Source organism: Apodemus sylvaticus, chromosome 3 (genome assembly GCF_947179515.1).
Source record: "Apodemus sylvaticus chromosome 3, mApoSyl1.1, whole genome shotgun sequence".
NCBI lineage: Eukaryota > Metazoa > Chordata > Mammalia > Rodentia > Muridae > Apodemus > Apodemus sylvaticus.
The window spans coordinates 4,408,411-4,427,064 of record NC_067474.1 but is presented as its reverse complement, the minus strand read 5'-3'; the positions used below and the strand labels follow the sequence as shown (position 1 = coordinate 4,427,064).

The following is an 18,654-nucleotide window of genomic DNA, read 5'->3' as shown; positions in this document are numbered from 1 at the left end:
ACACAGAGACCTTGGTACACTCAGCTCTAAGTGGCTTGTCTCTATCAAATCCCTCCCTTCAGAGCTCAGGGAACACAGAGGAAGAGGAAGGACACAGAGTATTAAGAGCTGGAGGGGATGGAGGTCATCAAAACCAAGATCCTCTAAATCAACACGAACAAAGCTAACACGAACACACTTAGACTGAGGCAGCATGCACAGGGCCTGTGTATTAGGTCTTCTGCTTATATACCGTGGCTTCCAGTTTGGTGTTTTCATGAGATTCCTGAGTGTGCAAACGAGTGGGTCTCTGTGATTTCTGTGCCTTCTCTTGGTGTGATAATTTTGTTTTTTCTTATACTATCTCTTAGGGGCGAGTCTTTTCTAATAGACAGAAAGGGAGGATTGGAGAGGAGAGAGAGGTTGGGAGGAGTAGAGGGAGGGCAAACCATAATTAGGATATATTATGTAAGGAAAGAACCTATTTAAAATGAGAGAGAGAGAGAGAGAGAGAGAGAGAGAGAGAGAGAGAGAGAGAGAGAGAGAGAGAGAGAGAGAGAGAGTGTCCCAGTATAAAAGGCAAGGAGACAGAGTGCCGCAGTGTGCCTACTTCCTGCCCCTGGCTGTACTGGCCTTTTCCCCACTTCTGTTAATTCTTCAGCACATATCTTTTGTAAGTTTTTTATTGAATTGTGGACACGTGTGTAAACAGGCACATACCATGTGTGGAGGTCAGAGAACAACTTTCAGGATTCTGTTGTCTTTTTCTATCATGTGGGTCCTGGGGATTGAACTCAGGTCATTAGGCTTGACAGCATGGTCCCTAACCTGCTATGCCATCTCATCAGGTAAGGTTTCTCTTTTAATACCACCATCTCTAACATTCCCCACACCTCAGTCAATAATTTACTCACAAAGGAAAGACACCTCCATCTTTATTAATAACAACATTTTTATTAGGGCAGTTACAGTTGTGCCAACTGTACATTATACATTTTGGTTTCAAGGATTATAAATTAAGGAACCCACAAGTAGGGAGTTCTTTTCACAGCAAGAAACTTTAAATAAACAAAGTCATATTTTATTAAGTACATTGGCAGACTTCATGTGCTGTCCAAAATGTAGAGTACAGTATAACAACCCATTAGAAAGATCCTTCATGGAAAATACAGCTGTGCACATTTTAGAAAAATACCCACAATTTGAGCTTTGTTTTAAAAAAGCTTATAAATCATATATATATTTATAAATGTAGCCAACAAGCTCACTTTATAAACATCCTTTAGTTCTCTGTTGTCCATTATTTTCAAAGCATTACACATTTAAATAAACACTTAATAAGATTAAATATTCTATTTTCTTTAGAAAACAAACAAACAAACAAACAAACAAAAACAAAAAATACCCAGCCTTCCCAGCATAAGGAGCTACAGGGGTAGGAAGGGGCAGGAGACTCTGGAGACAATAGACGGACTTAGTTTGTTCTTGAATAAAAATGGACTCCCTAAAGTTAAAAGTCAAAGCAAAATGTAAAAAATAAATATACAAGTTGTACTTTTATTTTCACTTGCTCTCTTTCTGCCTTCTTCTTTAATCCATAGTGGTCATTCCCAAGAGTCTCAATATATTGTACTTCTGCAGAAACCACCACTGGGTTACTACCCTGTAGGTGATGCAACATGTAGGCCTCACCTGTGCTGCCAGAGGAGGGACACATACTGTTTCTTCTGCTCTGCAGAGGCCCCTATGTGATAGACTCGGCTGACACCATGACATCATGGACAAAAATAAGGAAGCGTTCCCCCTCCACAAGGTAATGCCTTTAAGAGACTCAGATATATATTTCCTACCTTGATTTCTTTTGAAATAATTATTTTTTATAAAGATCATGTAGTTTTCCTAGGTAAGCATGCTTGGAGTAAATTATATAATAGAAAAAAATCAATAGCAGAATGATATAGGAGAGCAAAAGACAAATATTTAAAATAAAACTGTCTAAGTCTTTAAAATTTAATATAGAATTACAAAACAAATTTGAAAAACATAGAAGGCAGAGAAGGAGCAGTGACTTAACAAAGCTTTACTGTCTACCTGAAGGCATTCAACCAAAATTCGAGTTGGGGGTGGGGTGGAGAAATAGAAGAGTAGCTATTAATAGATCTTGCTTAACTTTCATGGGAATTAACAGAGCCACTGACAAGATTTTATTTGGTTGTAACATACGTCAGCAATGAAACCGAACCCTTAACCACTGATTACTGCAATCCATGCAACATTTTGACTACATTTCTTAGTATTCTGTCGTCTTTCAGCTTTTAAAATTTAGCACCTCCTGAGTGCATCAAAAATTCACCTCAATGATGTTAAAAAATATTTAAAATTAAATTACATCTTTGGAAGGTATAATACCTTCAGATCACTATATTTTAAAGATAAATAACCTTTTATAGGTTTGAAAGGAATAAACAACATGAAAACAATGTATTGCTATTAAAATAAATACTATATATTTTTTAACTAGTCTTTTGTTGTTGCTTTTCCTTGAGATGCAACCTGTGTGTTCTCATCCATCCAGGACTGCACATATTTTAATATGACTATACATCATATTTAAATAAACAGCAGAAATGAGCAGAGTCGTGCACAAGCAAATGAAACATTCCCTTCCAGAACATTCCAGGAGATGTTAAAGTAGCAGGTCACAGCAGAAGACTGCTGAGTGATGCTGCTACCTACTTCTAATGAGATAGGAGTGAATGTTGGAGCCACGCCCACCGCAACACAATCCTCAGACTGAATTCCTCTGGCAGTCTTCTCTTCCCAGCTCCCTACTAAAAACGTCAGATGGTAAAATAGTAAGGCAGCTGTTGACTTCCATCAAAAAAAAATATGCAGGTCCATACAACTCCCGTTTAGTCACACTCTGCTAGGACAGATGGAGAAGCCAATGCCAAGAACTTCGCCGGATGGGGCTGCTTCAGCAGATTTTAAAAAAGAATCATTATTAAGCTTTGCTTTCCAACATGGCTGTGTGCTTCCGTTCCCAGAGGACCCTAAAGACACAAAGCAGTCCTGGGGGACCTGAAAGGTCCTCTGGCTGAATTTTCCAAGTTTCATCTCTCTTGTGATCCCATCCCAATCCAAGCCTCCTTGCCTGTGTCTGAGTATGACTGGGGTGTGGACACCAAGGCAGAACTGTGGGCTAACTCCACTAGTTGTCATAACTTCACTGAAGGGTCAAAAGAGTTATAGCAATAAGTAACCACGCTGAGTCACATTCAAAATTAAAGTGAAGGACAATGTCATTTTTTAAAAAATGTAAATTGAAATTAGAAAAAAAATGTTACTATGAGTTTCTATAGAAATTAAGGCTTTGCTTACCTTTCCTAATTCCAATCAAGTCAGAAAGTGAACAAAAAGAATGGCCAACCCAATATTCAACAGCATGACCAGGACAATCATGATGGAATTAGGGCCCTGAAGGAGAAACAGAGCAAGCACAATGTTTCCATGTCAGTATGGCTGCTACTAATTAGTAGAAATGAAAGCATACAAACATTGTGGCAGAAACTAAGGCATGTAAGACAACAGCCCTTTCAAAAGGTATGAATTAAGAACAGTAATGCTACACTTACATGGTGTTATATAACTTCCACTTAAAATTAGCCTAGATTTGAATCAAATTAAAAGACATCTTCAAGCTGGGTAAGGTGGCATATACCTTTAATCTTAGCATTCTGAGTTTGAAGTCAACCTGGTCTATGTGGTGGGTTCTAGACTAGCAGGGCTACATAATGAGACCCAGTCTCAGCATGTCTTTCTGTAACAATGTTCATCTCCCACACTGGGAAGGGTCACTGAAAAGGAGCTGGGAAGTAGTGGGACTCAGTTGTCCTTAGAAAGTGAAAGAGTAAGAAAGGAAGAGCAGTTCCTCATCAAGGCTGGTAGAAACTAATGAAACCAGAGGGTTTCATTCCTCCAAGGAGGAATTCAGAACACTCAGAGAGGTACTTTTATTTTTATAGGGTTTCATGTAGCCTGGACCAGTCTTGAACTCATTGTGTACCTGAGGATGACTCTGAATTTATGCTCCCCGGTCTGTGCTTCCTACTGTGCTGGGATACAGGAATACAACAACATCCCTGGCTTATGTAGGGCAGGGGACTGATTTGTGTATGCTGGGATATACTCTACTAACTGAGTTACAGGCTCAGCCCTCAGCTTAACTCTGGCTTTTTTTTGGGGGGGGGGGGCTTTTTCTGGGTTCCACTCCTTCCTCCTACAAATGAGAAGCTGAATACTTACAGCAGTTGCTTTTTCAGGTCTAACTCTTTGTTTCTTGAATCATAACCAAACCGCTGTAGACTCAAGCATATTGAACCAACAGTAGACTCCTATTTTGATAAATCCTATTAGAATAAGTACCAGATAACCCAAGATCACCAAGCTTTTGTTTGTAAAGGCAAAGCTTATATGGCCTAGCTATTTAGGCTGGTGGTAGCTAAAAACTGCCTTTATTAGAATGATAAGATCTCGGTATTCAAAAGAAATTATTATTAAAATAGCACACAATTCTTAAATAGTAGTGTTCTAAAATGCCTCTCTGTCAAACATAAATGAATTGACTTTTGAGAAGTTTATTTTTATGTGTATGAGTGTTTTGCCTAAATGTTTCTATGTATTTGTGGAAGAGGGGAGAGTTTAGTGGTGCCTGTGTGTGTGTGTGTGGGGGGGTCTCTGTGTACATCACAGCCTGCAGAAAACTTTTCTGAAGATAATTCAATTTTGTGTGTATGACAAAACTTAAGATTTGACCATGTCAAAACTCTTTGTATAAGTGACACCATTCATAAAAGATGGGTTCCATAGATTAACTGAGAGATCAGATAAAGTTAAAGGTCTGAGGAAGGATCTAGTGTGGTCTCAGCCACAGAGTGCAAAGGTCCATCTCCAGTCTTCTGGAGAGAAAAGGGGTTTATATATACATATACATATACATATACATATACATATACATATACATATACATATACATATACACACACACACACACACACACACACACACACACACACACACACATATATACCTTTAAAAAGATAACCCTGTGTGTTTAGCATTCAATAGTCCCCCTATTGTTTATTCATTAATTCAAGAGCCTCTGTATCATCTACATGTGCCCATGTGAGTGCTTAGTTTGTAGATGCAGATCAGGTATTGGGTCTCCTGGAGTTATGAGTGAGTGTGTGCCATCATATGGGTGTTGGTAAGTAAACCTGGGTATTCTGCAAAAGCAGCAAATTCTCTTAATTGTGAAGCTACCTTTCTAATCAAAACTAATTGTTCTAATTAAGGGTACACAAGAAGAAGAAGTCACATTCTGAGTACTAAATAAGTTTGTGTGGAAACAAGGTTACAGGATGTGCTTTCTCTGGTGACACTATTGAACAGGGAAGTCTGGTAAAGTGTTCATCTTCCAGGCTGGGCCTTAGATTAGGCTACCTACCACTGACTGAAGGACATCCTACGCCATGTGTCCGTGGGCCTGCTCTCTGGTGGAGGTCATAGTGTGCCCTGTTCTTCCTCTGTCATAACACCTGTCACAGTTCATTGATATCTGTGGCTGTATTGCCATTTCCCTACCTAGGCTCAGTGCCACAGTATCAAAGGTTTTGACCTTTTCTTCACTATGTACCCAGTGCCTGACTCTTGTGGTGTCTAGTTCATTCATGCAGCCAGAGCTTAAGGAGAACACCTTAACGTTTAACAAAACAGGCCCAATCACTGCATTAAAGAACAAGTACATTGTTAGTAAATTGGGGTGTGGGGACTGAAAACAGGGCCCGTTGAGGGAAGAGAAGCAACCTTCCACTTCTTAAGCCCCAAGAACAAGGAAGAAAAATAGGGTTTAAATGCTAGGCAGCAGACTAAACATCTCTAAGTAGATTAGCACCTGCTTTTTATTTCTTCTGCATATGAGATTATTAGTTCCATACTAGAGGGTATCATGAGGATAAGTACATTAGAATATTTACAAACTATTTACAAATCCAGGAACTTTTGAGGCAGAATTAAATATTATGCTGCCCACTGGGTACCCTACACTTTTTTCTCTATCTCTACAAAAGCACAGACCTTAGTTTAAGAACAATTTCTAATGAAGAAATGCAAGGTAATGTTTTTACCTGTATCTTTCAATTCTCAGAGAAACAAAATCTTACGAACCTCCAACTAGTCAACTACTCATGGTGGTTCATGCTGCAATCTTAGTACTCTGAAGGATGACACAGAGGAACGCTGCTATTAGTTCAAGGGCAGGCTGTGGTGTACAGCATGAAGCCAGCTGCATTAAATGGTGAGTTCTAATCTACACAGCATCTTAACCAGGGCAAAATTAAGATAGAGAAACTCTTAGAGCTCAAAATACTAGATAATGTTTCAATATCACTTCTGAGCATAAAATATATGTCATGGTTATTCATGCCTTGCTTAGACTTTGTTTCTAAGTGTACAATTTGGGGTTGCGTTAATTCTTTGCGGCTAGTACATTTAATTCCTCCCCAAGATAATGGGTGCATGAAGTATGGACAAAAGTTTGGGTGAGAACCAATCTGGTTCAGGGCCAGAGAGGACCAAGGACACAGAACCACAGCGTGCCTTTGAAGGCTGTGTACTACAATGGCAGAACACCTTCCTAGCATGCACAAGGTCTTCGACTCAATCCCAGCAAAAAGAAGAAAAAAAACAAAACAAAACAAAGTTAAGCCTCAGGTAAATCTTTAATAAATCCTGGTAAGCTGCTGCGAGTTTACACAAACTCTTTTGAATTGATTCGTACTCTGGGCTTTATAGATTGTCTTGGGTTGAATTTAGTAGCAAAATATCTCTTTTCAAAGCTTTGGCCTATATTTTATTGTACTTAACCAGGAATCAATGAATAACATATAAATGCTTTATCCAGAATGAAAAATACATATGTGTTTCCTATTCAACACACACATATGTATTTATTCTGTATGTGCTCTCATACACATTCATATTTAGCCTATCAGTTTAGTCCCACTTATGAAGCTATTTTTAAAGATCACTCAGGAAGATGAGTATAGACCAGCAACGGGAGGCTCTAACAACCACTAGGTGAAAATGAAAATCTGGGATGCTATTTTTAACTGGCAATTATCTCAATTTTCTTCAGACACCTTGGGCAGGCTACTGGGTGAAAAACTTTAAGGTAAACTCCCATAAATATTGCTATGGTCACCAGAGGTGGCTTAAAATAGCAAAATGAAAACAAGCTTAGTCCTGTTTTCCCAGACTGGGACAGGTATGATGGGAAGCAGCAAGAAGGCAGATGCTAGGTACACATCAGAAGAAACTTTCACGCAGTTAGAAAAATAAACCACAGGATGTCAAATTATGAGAAGCTATCCTGCCTGTGTTAGGGCTGCAATCTGCAAAGGGGCCTACCTTCTCATTCTTGTTAAGTAACTAATTTCCTCTAAGTGTTAATCTCTATCTCAGAAGATTTTCTACATTTTCTAGATACCTATCCAGGCTGAACATAAAAGAAATGGAATCTACTGAGCCATTTATGAGCTATTTATACTTCAACTAGTATGTCATTAATAATGATAATAATAATGCCCTTTGAGCATTAACTCCACTCAGTCCTGTATTAAGAACATAACAACTTCCCCTGCTCTTCACACAGAGTACTGGCCGACATTATGGGCATCCTCTACACGTCTGCGTTTGTGTCAATGTTTCTATGAATTATAAACTGTTCTTTATAAATGTTGAACTTGCACAATGCTCTCGATTGTTCAGAACAGTAGGCAGCATTCCATTGTTTCCATAGTCATTCACTAACTATTCTAAACAATAACGTGTCACTGTGTTACTCCAGGGCTGGCATCAGGAACACAAGGCAGCTTCTTGATGCTATTAGGAAAGCACCAGTTTCTCACTGAGGACCAGTCAATCTGACTCCTCGGACTAGAATGTCATTCTCAGGGGAATCCTCAAGTTCAAGGGGAAGATAGAGCTGCTGAGGCTGTCTCATAAACATGCAGCTTGGGGTTTGATCAAGTTGGAAGCTTGGCTTACATCAAGAACCTATACAAAATATCTGGTGTGGGCCTCCACCTTTTCAGAGGAGTGAAAAGTGGGGGTGGGAGGAACTGTGGGATGGGGGGGTGGGGGTTACTGGGAGGGGAGGCAGATATTGTGATGTAAAGTGAATAATTAACAAGGAATTCTACACATTACTAAAACTTTAGTTTTTAAACCTTTAGTTTAAAAACTAAAACCTTCTTCTGAATACAGTGGCAATGCAAGTGCCAGCACACAGGAGAGATGAGGGGCTGCTGGATACATGATTCCATTGTGGTATGTGGGAAACTAAATGTCCTATCGGGTAGGCAAAGATGCACTGTAGTTGGAATGGCACTGTTTAGATCCACCACTTATTAATCAGGCAAATGGACACAATATATACAAGAAGCCCTATAAATATTCATGTTGAATGTCTAATAAGAACTGATTGTTTCATACAATGAATCAGTAGTGGTAGAATTATAATAACAGATAATAAGGTATATCAATGTTCAAACATTTTATGACAAATACTTACTAAATATTCAAGCATCTTAAAAAAGATGAATTGTATTTCTTTAACCCTATGAGTAAATGTAATAAAAATAAGAAACTGGTAGTCTATAATCTTCTTGACTAGGATTCCAGAAATATATTTTTTTCAAATTGCCATCAAGTGGTGGTGTCTTACTCCCTAGTTGTATTTCATAGTTAACAGGACCACCTAGAGGCATATATGATCAAGATAACCTAACAATTTATTTTAAATCACTCAAATAAAAAGATTCTTAAAAAGTTCAGATCCACCTTTTGAGTCTGGGTTACCTCACTTAGTATGATATTCTCTAGCTCCATCCATTTGCCTAAGAATTTCATGAATTCATTGTTTCTAATGGCTGAATAGTACTCCATTGTGTAGATATACCACATTTTTTGCATCCACTCTTCTGTTGAGGGATACCTGGGTTCTTTCCAGCATCTGGCAATTACAAATAGGGCTGCTATGAACATAGTAGAACATGTATCCTTATTACATGGTGGGGAGTCTTCTGGGTATATGCCCAGGAGTGGTATAGCAGGATCTTCTGGAAGTAAGGTGCCCAGTTTTCGGAGGAACCGCCAGACTGATTTCCAGAGTGGTTGTACCAATTTGCAACCCCACCAGCAGTGGAGGAGTGTTCCTCTTTCTCCACACCCTCTCCAACACCTGCTGTCTCCTGAATTTTTAATGGTATGCACTCACTAATAAGTGGATATTAACCTAGAAAACTGGAATACCCAAAACATAATCCACACATCAAATGAGGTACAAGAAGAAAGGAGGAGTGGCCCCTGGTTCTGGAAAGACTCAGTGAAACAGTATTCAGCAAAACCAGAACGGGGAAGTGGGAAGGGGTGGGTGGGAGGACAGGGGAAGAGAAGGGGGCTTGCGGGACTTTCAGGGAGTGGGGGGGCTAGAAGAGGGGAAATCATTTGAAATGTAAATAAATTATATCGAATAATAAAAAAAAAAAAGAGAAAAAAAAAAGTTCAGATCCTATAAATTCTATGGAGCCTGATAAAATCTCAGTTTCATATCGTACTTACCCAATCAACCTCATGCCAAGGAACATGTAGTAGACATTCATCAATAACACAAAGCTTACTGGCCAAAAGAAGTCTAAGCTGTTTAAGACCCATCAACAATGACTAGCATCTATTAGACTGCTGAATCTAGGAACTCCTACATCTGGAGATGTATTATAAAGTAATTGTGTTGTTGTAAAATTTTCTCACTTGGAAAGAAAAACATTCTACTGCAGAGCCTGGCTCATGAAGGAAAAGGCAAATTCCATATTTACGAGAATTTACAATGGCTGCAAGTGATGTTCCTTTGTGAAAGGGCCAAAGAAAGGCTCAGAATTCCTAGTTGCTATACAGAAAGGTTCTGGCTGTGGGAAGTTGGCCTTGTTTTCCCTTTTAGGGGCCACTGAGTAAGTAATTAAGAGGTTCACCAAGACATATTTGATAAACACTTGCTAACACATGCCGGGGCAGGCCAGGCTTGAGTGCTACCTGAATTGTCTGTCTGCAATGGCTGGCTGAGTAGCCACAGGGCTTCTGCTCAGAGAACTCTTTGCTATCATGAGTTCCTGCAGTGAACTGAGGCTCTTTGTCTGTCTAGATGTGGTCAAGATATAAAACTACCCATGCATACTGCTCCCTGAACAAAACCAAGGGAAAGGCTCATGCAAGACTTACGGAATTAGCTTCTTTTTCCAAAGAAGGGCAGGTATCGTTGCTTGCTGAATTCTTTGGTATAGCAAGTTCAGACTTCTTTGCTTTTGGCTCAGTTTTGCTTTCTTTGGCAACTGGTTTTGTCACAGATTTAGGGGGACCCCACTTGTTAGGTGATTGCCTAGGTACCAATGCTGAGGAAGACTGGATGACTCTGCTGTCATCCTCCCTGTCTTCTGGAGGATGCTGAGGTGTGTTCAGTTTCACATAGTAGCCGTGATACTGAGAGTGCAGCTCCCCATTGCTGGGATTGGGGACATAGTGGCGGCCAGAGTACTTGGACACGGATGCTCCCAGTTCCTTTGAGGCAGCCTTTGACATCAAGGGCTTATTAACAATGGCTGTCACTTGCTCCTCAGCTAGGCTCCGTTTATCTTGACTGAGTTTTGCCCCTGGAATGGGGTTTTGTTTCTTCGCAGACTCTGGGGAGGAAGACTGAGGAGAGTGGCTCTGTTTGGGACTTGCCTCAGGAGACCTGGGGGGTGTCGTGCCTTTGCGATAAAAATGAGGAGATTCCTTTGGTGAGGGAGGCTTTTCTGGGACCTTTTCTTCTGGGTTTTCTTTAATATCTACCCCCTCCTGGAATCGTTGTTTGATATAATCAGGGCCTGGAAAAAAGGAACAAGAAAGGAAAAGAAGGTAATAAAAGGTGACTATCATTTTTGCTAAATGAGATCAGTTCCCTCCCTCCTCAATTTGAAGATACTTGTAAGGTATGAACTTGTTTCAGTGTGCAAGGAAAGGATTACTACTGAAAAATGCTTTCAAAACTTGCCACTCTTTATAGTATATTGATAACATAAAAGATAGAAAAATCTTATACTTGTCTAAAATTTCTAACAGTGTTTACTTGAAGAATATGGTTATTTGGCATAGAGCAAAAACTCATGTTGGTCAAAACTCAACAAAACTCATTTACCCCCATATATGTAGGATAGATAATTAAAGTACAGACAGCATGAACTTGAAAAAAGAAATAAGCTTATTTTTGTCTGATCAGCAGTTTAAAGAGATCTGCACTATATAGGGAGAGCCTGCTAAGAGAGTATTTTTAATCATTGCTGAAACTTTCTGGTCAAGAACAATGTCTGCCTTTGCGCTGTGCTCTTTAGAATAACTTCTGTACAGTCCATTTACAACAGGACCATGTTACTAGCAGTATCTATGACAAGGTGCCATCTCTGGCTCTGTAGCCTCAGGGTTTATATTTAATCTTTTAATATACTTCAGAAACATTCACAACAATTTAAAAAATCCATTTAAAATTATTTATTTTTTTAAAGTAGCATCTAGAGAAACAGCTCAGTTGCTAAAGTGTTTGTCTCAAAGGCTTGAGGACCTGGCTTCAGTCATCAGAACCTACCTAACAAAAGCCAGGTATGGTTGTGTGCCTATTCAGTAAAGTGGCCTAAGACCACACTTACAGCTTACAGTTATCATTTCAGTGTTATATACATACATATAATTATATATATGTTAATATTTGAATATTAACACATTTTCAAATGTGCTTTATAAATAGTTAAATAAAACAAAAACAACCCCCTGCAAAAACATCTTATTTCATCCTTATGAATCTCATGGAGAGCCCGCATCGAGGAAGTCACAGTAACAGACCTGTGAATTCAAATGTGGATTACACCAAATGTACTTATTTAAGTAACCCCCACTGAAGTCTGACATACTGCTTTTTGCAAAGGCTTCTCATCTTAGGAGTATTAGGAAAGGTCTACCTGGCTCAGTCACTTACAACTAAGACTTTTCAGAGATCCTCAGCTACATCTATCAGCTGGGTTGCTGATGTTGCTGAAATCTGCTGTAATCAAAGAAATTGCTAGAATAATGGAAGTACATCTGGCTAGCAATGTTAGTATTTAGAAATGCCTAGCTTTCTGCCCTGGAAAATGACTGCTCAAGGAAAACAAACGCAGTCTCAAGCAATGGCTCCCATTCCTGTGGTTCATCAGATACATCCCATAGGTTTCAACTTAGTGGAAAGCAGAAATACAAGCCAGAGACATCTGAATTTGCATGTTCCAGGTGATTCCACACATTAGATATGTGACTGAAATCATGTAAAAATCATGGGTATCAAATTGGCCTTTGCCTACCTAATGCCAGCCTTACATGGCTGCCCCAGTGGGAAGTGGTTCCAATGTGGCCCATTCCTGTGAGAACTAGCCAAATATAAAGATGCACAGCTAGATTTTTCCAGAGCAAGATTCAATTAATCTTAAACAAAACAGTTAATGTGATGCAGTAGACAGTTTTTTTTCCTTCACTCTTTTCTCTTGGAAGGCACATTCTATGCCTGCAATTGGTTCTGTGTAGTAACATGTGGTATGTATAATGGCAGCTACATAAAGCTGGTGAGTGTGGTAGCTCATTATCAGAACCAGCCATTATTGCCAGGGAGGGAAACTAAAATAAATGTTGAGAGTTTGGCAGCTGGAATTTGTAGTCAGTCATGCTTTTATAGGCAGAACCTGTGAATCCTAAGAGATTTTCGCCTGTCTGGGGATTCACATTGGGAAAAAGTCACCTGGTCTACAACATTCTACATTTGATCAGCCAGCCCACCATCCCCACACAGAAAGGTAATTCTACATACTTGGCATGAAGAGTTTGAGCAGACACTGGCCAATGGTGAAAGCAGGGAATCTAGTCTGAACTTCAGAAGTGAGTGTTGCTGGACTGGCCATTGGCTGACTTAAGACTGCCCTGACCACATAAAGTCAATGCCCACATCAAAGTCTTTACTGCAGCAGCAGGAGTGATTTATTCAACAGAAACTAGTCATTCTCTCAAAGCTGCCAATCAGGAAAAGAGGAATAGGTTGAAAGATTATACAGAGATGATACAAGCAGTAGAAATGACATCATGGTCCCTAAAGGACCTTGTAGTCCCATCTGTCAAAATCCTGCAGTGTCTGTGACTAGTCAGTGTTCTTGGTGGTGAGCTGTGGCTGTCTATCCTGACACCCTATAGTAGCTGTCACTCAATATACATTTGTGAAATTGAATACACCATTCAGTTTGGTCAGAATAACCAGTAGGCCCAGGACTCACCACTTTTACATTTAATAGCAGAGTATTCAGTTTTTCTACTTCATGAAAAAAAAATTGGAATTTTAGGTTTGGAATGTGAGTTCATAAGCCATCTACTCCTGGATACTTCCCTTTACTTAACCCAAACCAGTATATATTAGTGGTTGGCACAGGCCTTTAGTAATAAACAATACCTTGACTTCTAATTTATGAGAAATGCAAGCATACTAAACACTTAGTAACATAGATTACAGATTTCACTTTCATGTAAATAATCAATGGTGTAATGTGTGAGCATATGCACTTCCACATGTGACCACAAAGCTGGTTGAGGATGCTGCCTAGGGAAGCAGCTGGCATTCTCCCAAAAGGACTCAACGAAAGAATTTTATCACATACCAAGGCAGTGTTTCAGCTTATTTAACTCATTGCCAGACCTATTGATAAGAATAAAAAAATGCCTTACTTAATATGACTTGGGATTAGAAAGGAGATAGGAATACTGAGGGAACAGTTTGGGAGATGACTCAGTGGAGTGCTTGCTATAGAAGTTTGAGAACCTGAATTTGGATCTCTAGCACCCATTATCAAAAGCAGGGGATGGTGGTTTATGCCTGTGATCCTAGCACTGGGAAGGAAGAGGCAGGGGGATTCCTAGAGCCTGCTGGTCAGCTAGTCTTATGAAATTTCCTAGTCCCAGTTTCAGTAAGAGACCTTCTTTCAAAAAATAAGGTGGAGAGAGATCAAAGGAGTCTTCGTGTACACACACACATACCCTACACTTTTCCACACCCAAGCAAAATCATGACTGAAAGTAAACTCAAATAGTGGGGTGAAGAGCCATGCAAATATTTCCTCAGTTATTCCTCTTCTCTAATATCATCTCTTCTTGATCATTCTCAAAAGCTGTAGCTCAGTCCTCTTGCCTTAGAAACTTGAGTTATGCCGGGCGGTGGTGGCGCATGCCTTTAATCCCAGCACTTGAGAGGCAGAGGCAGGCGGATTTCTGAGTTCGAGGCCAGCCTGGTCTATAGAGTGAGTTCCAGGACAGCCAGGGTTATACAGAGAAACCCTGTCTTGAAAAAAATAACAACAAAAAAAAAGAAAGAAAGAAAGAAAGAAAGAAAGAAAGAAAGAAAAGAAAGAAAGGAAAGAAAAGAAAGAAAGAAAGAAAGAAAGAAAAGAAAGAAAGAAAGAAAGAAAGAAAGAAAGAAAGAAGGAAAGAAAGAAAGAAAGAAAGAAAAGAAAGAAAGAAACAAACTTGAGTTATTAGCCCAGAAAGTACTTGGGACAGACTCCCCTTTATAAAACATAAGACTGACACAACATACTGTAAGGCCAACTCACTTATCTACAGTGAGCAATATGAAGGTTCACAAGGTGCATGACTTTTACTGATATTACCAGTAAATGTCATTCTTGAGGGCAGAACATCATGACTTCCCCAGGATAAGGGGTAAGAGATGATTCAGCTATGTAATGACATCAGGATGAGCCAGCCTAATGCATCTATCTCCTTGATTTCAATGATGCCAGTAGAGCATAGATCTGTTTCCTGGCTATAGTTCCCTACCTTTGGCCACATAAATAGAAATATTCTTGTCAATGAAACTGCAGTAGAGCCAGCTCTGGCCCAGGTCTCTCTAGGAAGGGTCTAGAAGGACAATGCCAGTGTTTGTCTCTGTGACTCACTTACCTCTATACTTCCTAGGCAGACTGAGGCTTCTGATGTTTTATATATCCAGTCATGCTATGAGGATCTCCTTAAAACTACTGCTGAGGATCTCTTGACTGATCTCCATAATATTAATGCTCATTTTCAAGTTTAACCCTCCAGGGGCAAAGTTCTTTCCAAATTCTCAATGTCACTAAAATTTAGGTTTTTCCATGTATGTGCAAACTTAGCTGTTTGAGAACTTAATACCCCTACACAGGTCTGTTTTTATCTTGTAATTTTAATTGGTCTATATAACACTGGATTTCTGAACTAAAGCCGTGACATTTCACAATGATGGAAATATTGCCAGCTCTTAAAAGTAAGCAATCTGCTACAAAAACTTGCAAACTGTAAGCCAGCAGTCAATGTTCTTCCAAGGCTGCAGCATATGCCTTCCAAACCATGGTGATACGTGCATTGGAGCTGTAGAAATTAAATGAGCTCGCTTACAGGTGGTACTGGAAGTCTTTCTGCAAAAGCCTATCTGATTTGATCACCCGTAAATGCAGACTGGGAAGCATGTGAAGATCCTTGACAAGACCCATAACAGCCAGCACAGGCCTTCTATACAGTTACTGAAAGGAGTGTTGGCTGTGGGTCAAAGGGGACTGCACTTTCCCTGTAGCTCTGGGCTCGAAGAGGCTCACTGTCATCTCATACAGCTAGAATGTACCCATTACTGATGAACAACTTGTTTCTATGCATCTGCTTGGCTAAGGAAGGCTGGAATTACATTTTCCCACAATATTTCTTTTTCTTCAAATGCTTTTCCGCCATAAAAAGGCTTTTAAAGACCATTCAGTCTCGAAAAGAGATGGCCTTCAGTATCATTTACCTTTTGGTAACACCTATTATAAGTCTAGAGGGACCCAGCTCTGCAGCAGAATGAACAGCAGAGCCAAGAATTAGCATATGCAGACAACAATGGTAAGTTTGTTTGCTTGCAAAACAGTTCAAGCCTACAGTTCCCCATTGTGTGGCTTCCCCAGAAGGCAGCATGGCTGGGAGCACAGGACAAAATTCCCTCTGCTTGCTGAGCTCTTCCTGTGGGGTTCACATCCTGGAAAGTCTAATCTGCCAAGGTACTTACATACCAGGGAATCCAGGGAACCAGAGTTTATTCATCAGGGGTCACTTCAAAATATGCAAAAGGTTCCTTTCTTAGTGAATTATACCAATGTATTTAAATGTTTTAAATAAGGTGCACATAAATGGAGATACTCATTTTATCACTCTTGAAGAAGTCACTCTATCAAGGCACTCAAGCAACCCAGTGGGGCACCTGTCCAGAATAGTGCTGTAACTTGCATTTTACAGACTTTCTTCTTTCCTACCCTCCCTACTGTGCCCTTTCTCTCTGTGGGGAGTGGGGTGTGTGTGCACATGCACTGGTGCTATTTCTTCAGACTAGAGATCTGATATTCTGTTGTCCTCCTCAGTTAATAGTCACACCTTTTTTTTTTTTTTTTTTTTTTTTTTTGAGATAGGTTCTCTCCTTCAACCCAGACTGCGCTAATTCCACTTTGTTGGCGTGCCAGAAGCCCTCACTCAGGTAGCCTCTTGTCCTTTCCCACTTATTTTGTAATATTGCTGAGATTAAAAAACATAGACTTTTAAAGGAAAAGATCCAGCTCTGATTGCTCCCAGGGGCACAGCATGTGGCACAGGCCTAGCTGACTTCTCTATTTTTCCATTCCAATTGCTCTGGTACTGGCAGCATCTTCCTTCCAGACTCATCTGATCCCAGCCCTGACTGCTCACAGGGGCCTTGTGGTCACAAATACTGCTACACGTTGTACTGACATCTACACTGGATGTAGGCCACCTGTGCTTCCCTTCCCCATTCTTCCAGCTGTCTGAACTATATCCAACCTCCAGGCCTTGCTCAGGTCTCCTGCCCTGTGCCCAGGTCCAGGTGGTGAGGTCTCTGAACTCTATCCTGCCTGGACCCTCTCCAAAACCCAGCCTTAGCCTGGATTGTACCTACTGTGTGCTGGCCTACCTAAGCCATCTCAACACCCAGGCCTACCTAAGCCATCTCAACACCCAGGCTCTGCTCTAGTTACATATCCTGTGTGCTAATCCAGTCTGCTGAGTCCCCCAGACACTAGTCTGCCTACACCATATTCAGTTTCCAGGTCTGGGTCATACATCTGTTCATGGATCAAGCCTGTTAAGTCTCTAGAACCTGGTCAGCCTGACTATCCCCAACCCACAGGCCTTGTTTTAGCCACACAGTTTGAACAACTTAGCATGACGCATCATTTCAGACACATAGGCAGCAAAAAAAGCCTATATGCACAAGTCATACTGTAAAAATACAGTGTGAAAGACCAACACAGGCTTTCTCCCTCAAATCCATCCTGGGTTAAAGATGCTCCCCATTGGGAATTACAGATGACCCTAAGACACAAACTTAAAATCTTAAACTTCATCAAATAATTCAAGGAGTTTAAAAACACAAACAGCTCAGTGAACTTAATGGGAATAACAAAAAATGTCTAAGCAAAGCCCAAGAAAATACAAATGTACAGCTGGATGGAATTCTGAAGCCAATTCGGGATTTAAAACTTATTCAGTAAAGAAATAGAAATACTGAAGAGAACATAAGCTGAAATGAAAACTTCAATAGCCCAATTTGAAGACTCAGAGGGAAAGTCTTCCACAAGAATGGCTCAAGAAGACAAAATGGTGGGATATGAAGATAAAGTAGAGGATTTATAACAAACAAACAAGAAATAAACAATAATAACAACACATGCAGAAACTATGGGACACCACAAAAAAGGCCAAAGTTTCTAATTATAAGCAGAGATGAAAGAGAAAAATTCCAGGTCAGTTGCATAGACCAGATTTTCAACAAAATAATAGCTGAGAACAGCCCCAAACCAAGGAGACAAACCCAGATAGATATAAGAAACACAAAACAACTTGGCAGGACCAGAAAAGAAACTCACCACAGCATATCATGGTCCAAACACTAGATACATAGAACAAAAGATGACTACTGAAGATTGCAAGAGAAAAGACAAGTCACATATGAAGAAAAGTCCTTCTGAATAATAACCAGTTTCTCAATGAAATTTTTGAGCATAGAGTAATTACTTCAATTACTAAAGGACAATGGATGCCAACTAAGATTACAGTACCAAGCAAAACTACCAGGTATAGTTGAGGGAAGAAAGGGAATTTCCATGATAAAAATGGACTAAGAGAGAATACACCACCAAACCAGCATGTGGAGAATCCTGGAGGCAGTATTTCAGACTGATGAAAAGGATAAACACAGATGAGAGACTAAAGAAAGAAAATAAATGAACTAATAACTACTGAAATATAAAATAAACACAAGACAGGACCAAGAACACAAACAAAAACAGCCAACAAGCTAAATGCTTATAATCAACACACACTTTGAAGAGTAACGGCCCCCACTACCTGTCAGAAGATACAGGTCGGCTAAATGGATTGAGAAGCAAAGCACACCTTTTTGCTGTCTACAAAAGATCCATCTTAGCGTTGAAGACAGGCACCTCCTTA

The 18,654-nt window shown here is 39.9% G+C and overlaps 1 protein-coding gene across 1 annotated transcript in view; it reads right to left on the bottom strand.

Moving 5' to 3' along the window:
* Window positions 1-2,027: 2,027 nt before the first annotated feature.
* Window positions 2,028-18,654, bottom strand: part of Jph1 (junctophilin 1) — an 85,802-nt gene continuing 69,175 nt past the window's right edge. The window contains exons 4-6 of the mRNA XM_052175398.1: window positions 10,315-10,958; window positions 3,361-3,456; window positions 2,028-2,951 (exon numbers count right to left, since the gene is read on the bottom strand). Of these exons, the coding sequence (XP_052031358.1) occupies window positions 3,376-3,456; window positions 10,315-10,958 (725 nt within the window). The 3' untranslated portion in view covers window positions 2,028-2,951; window positions 3,361-3,375. The remainder of the gene's footprint in view (window positions 2,952-3,360; window positions 3,457-10,314; window positions 10,959-18,654) is intronic.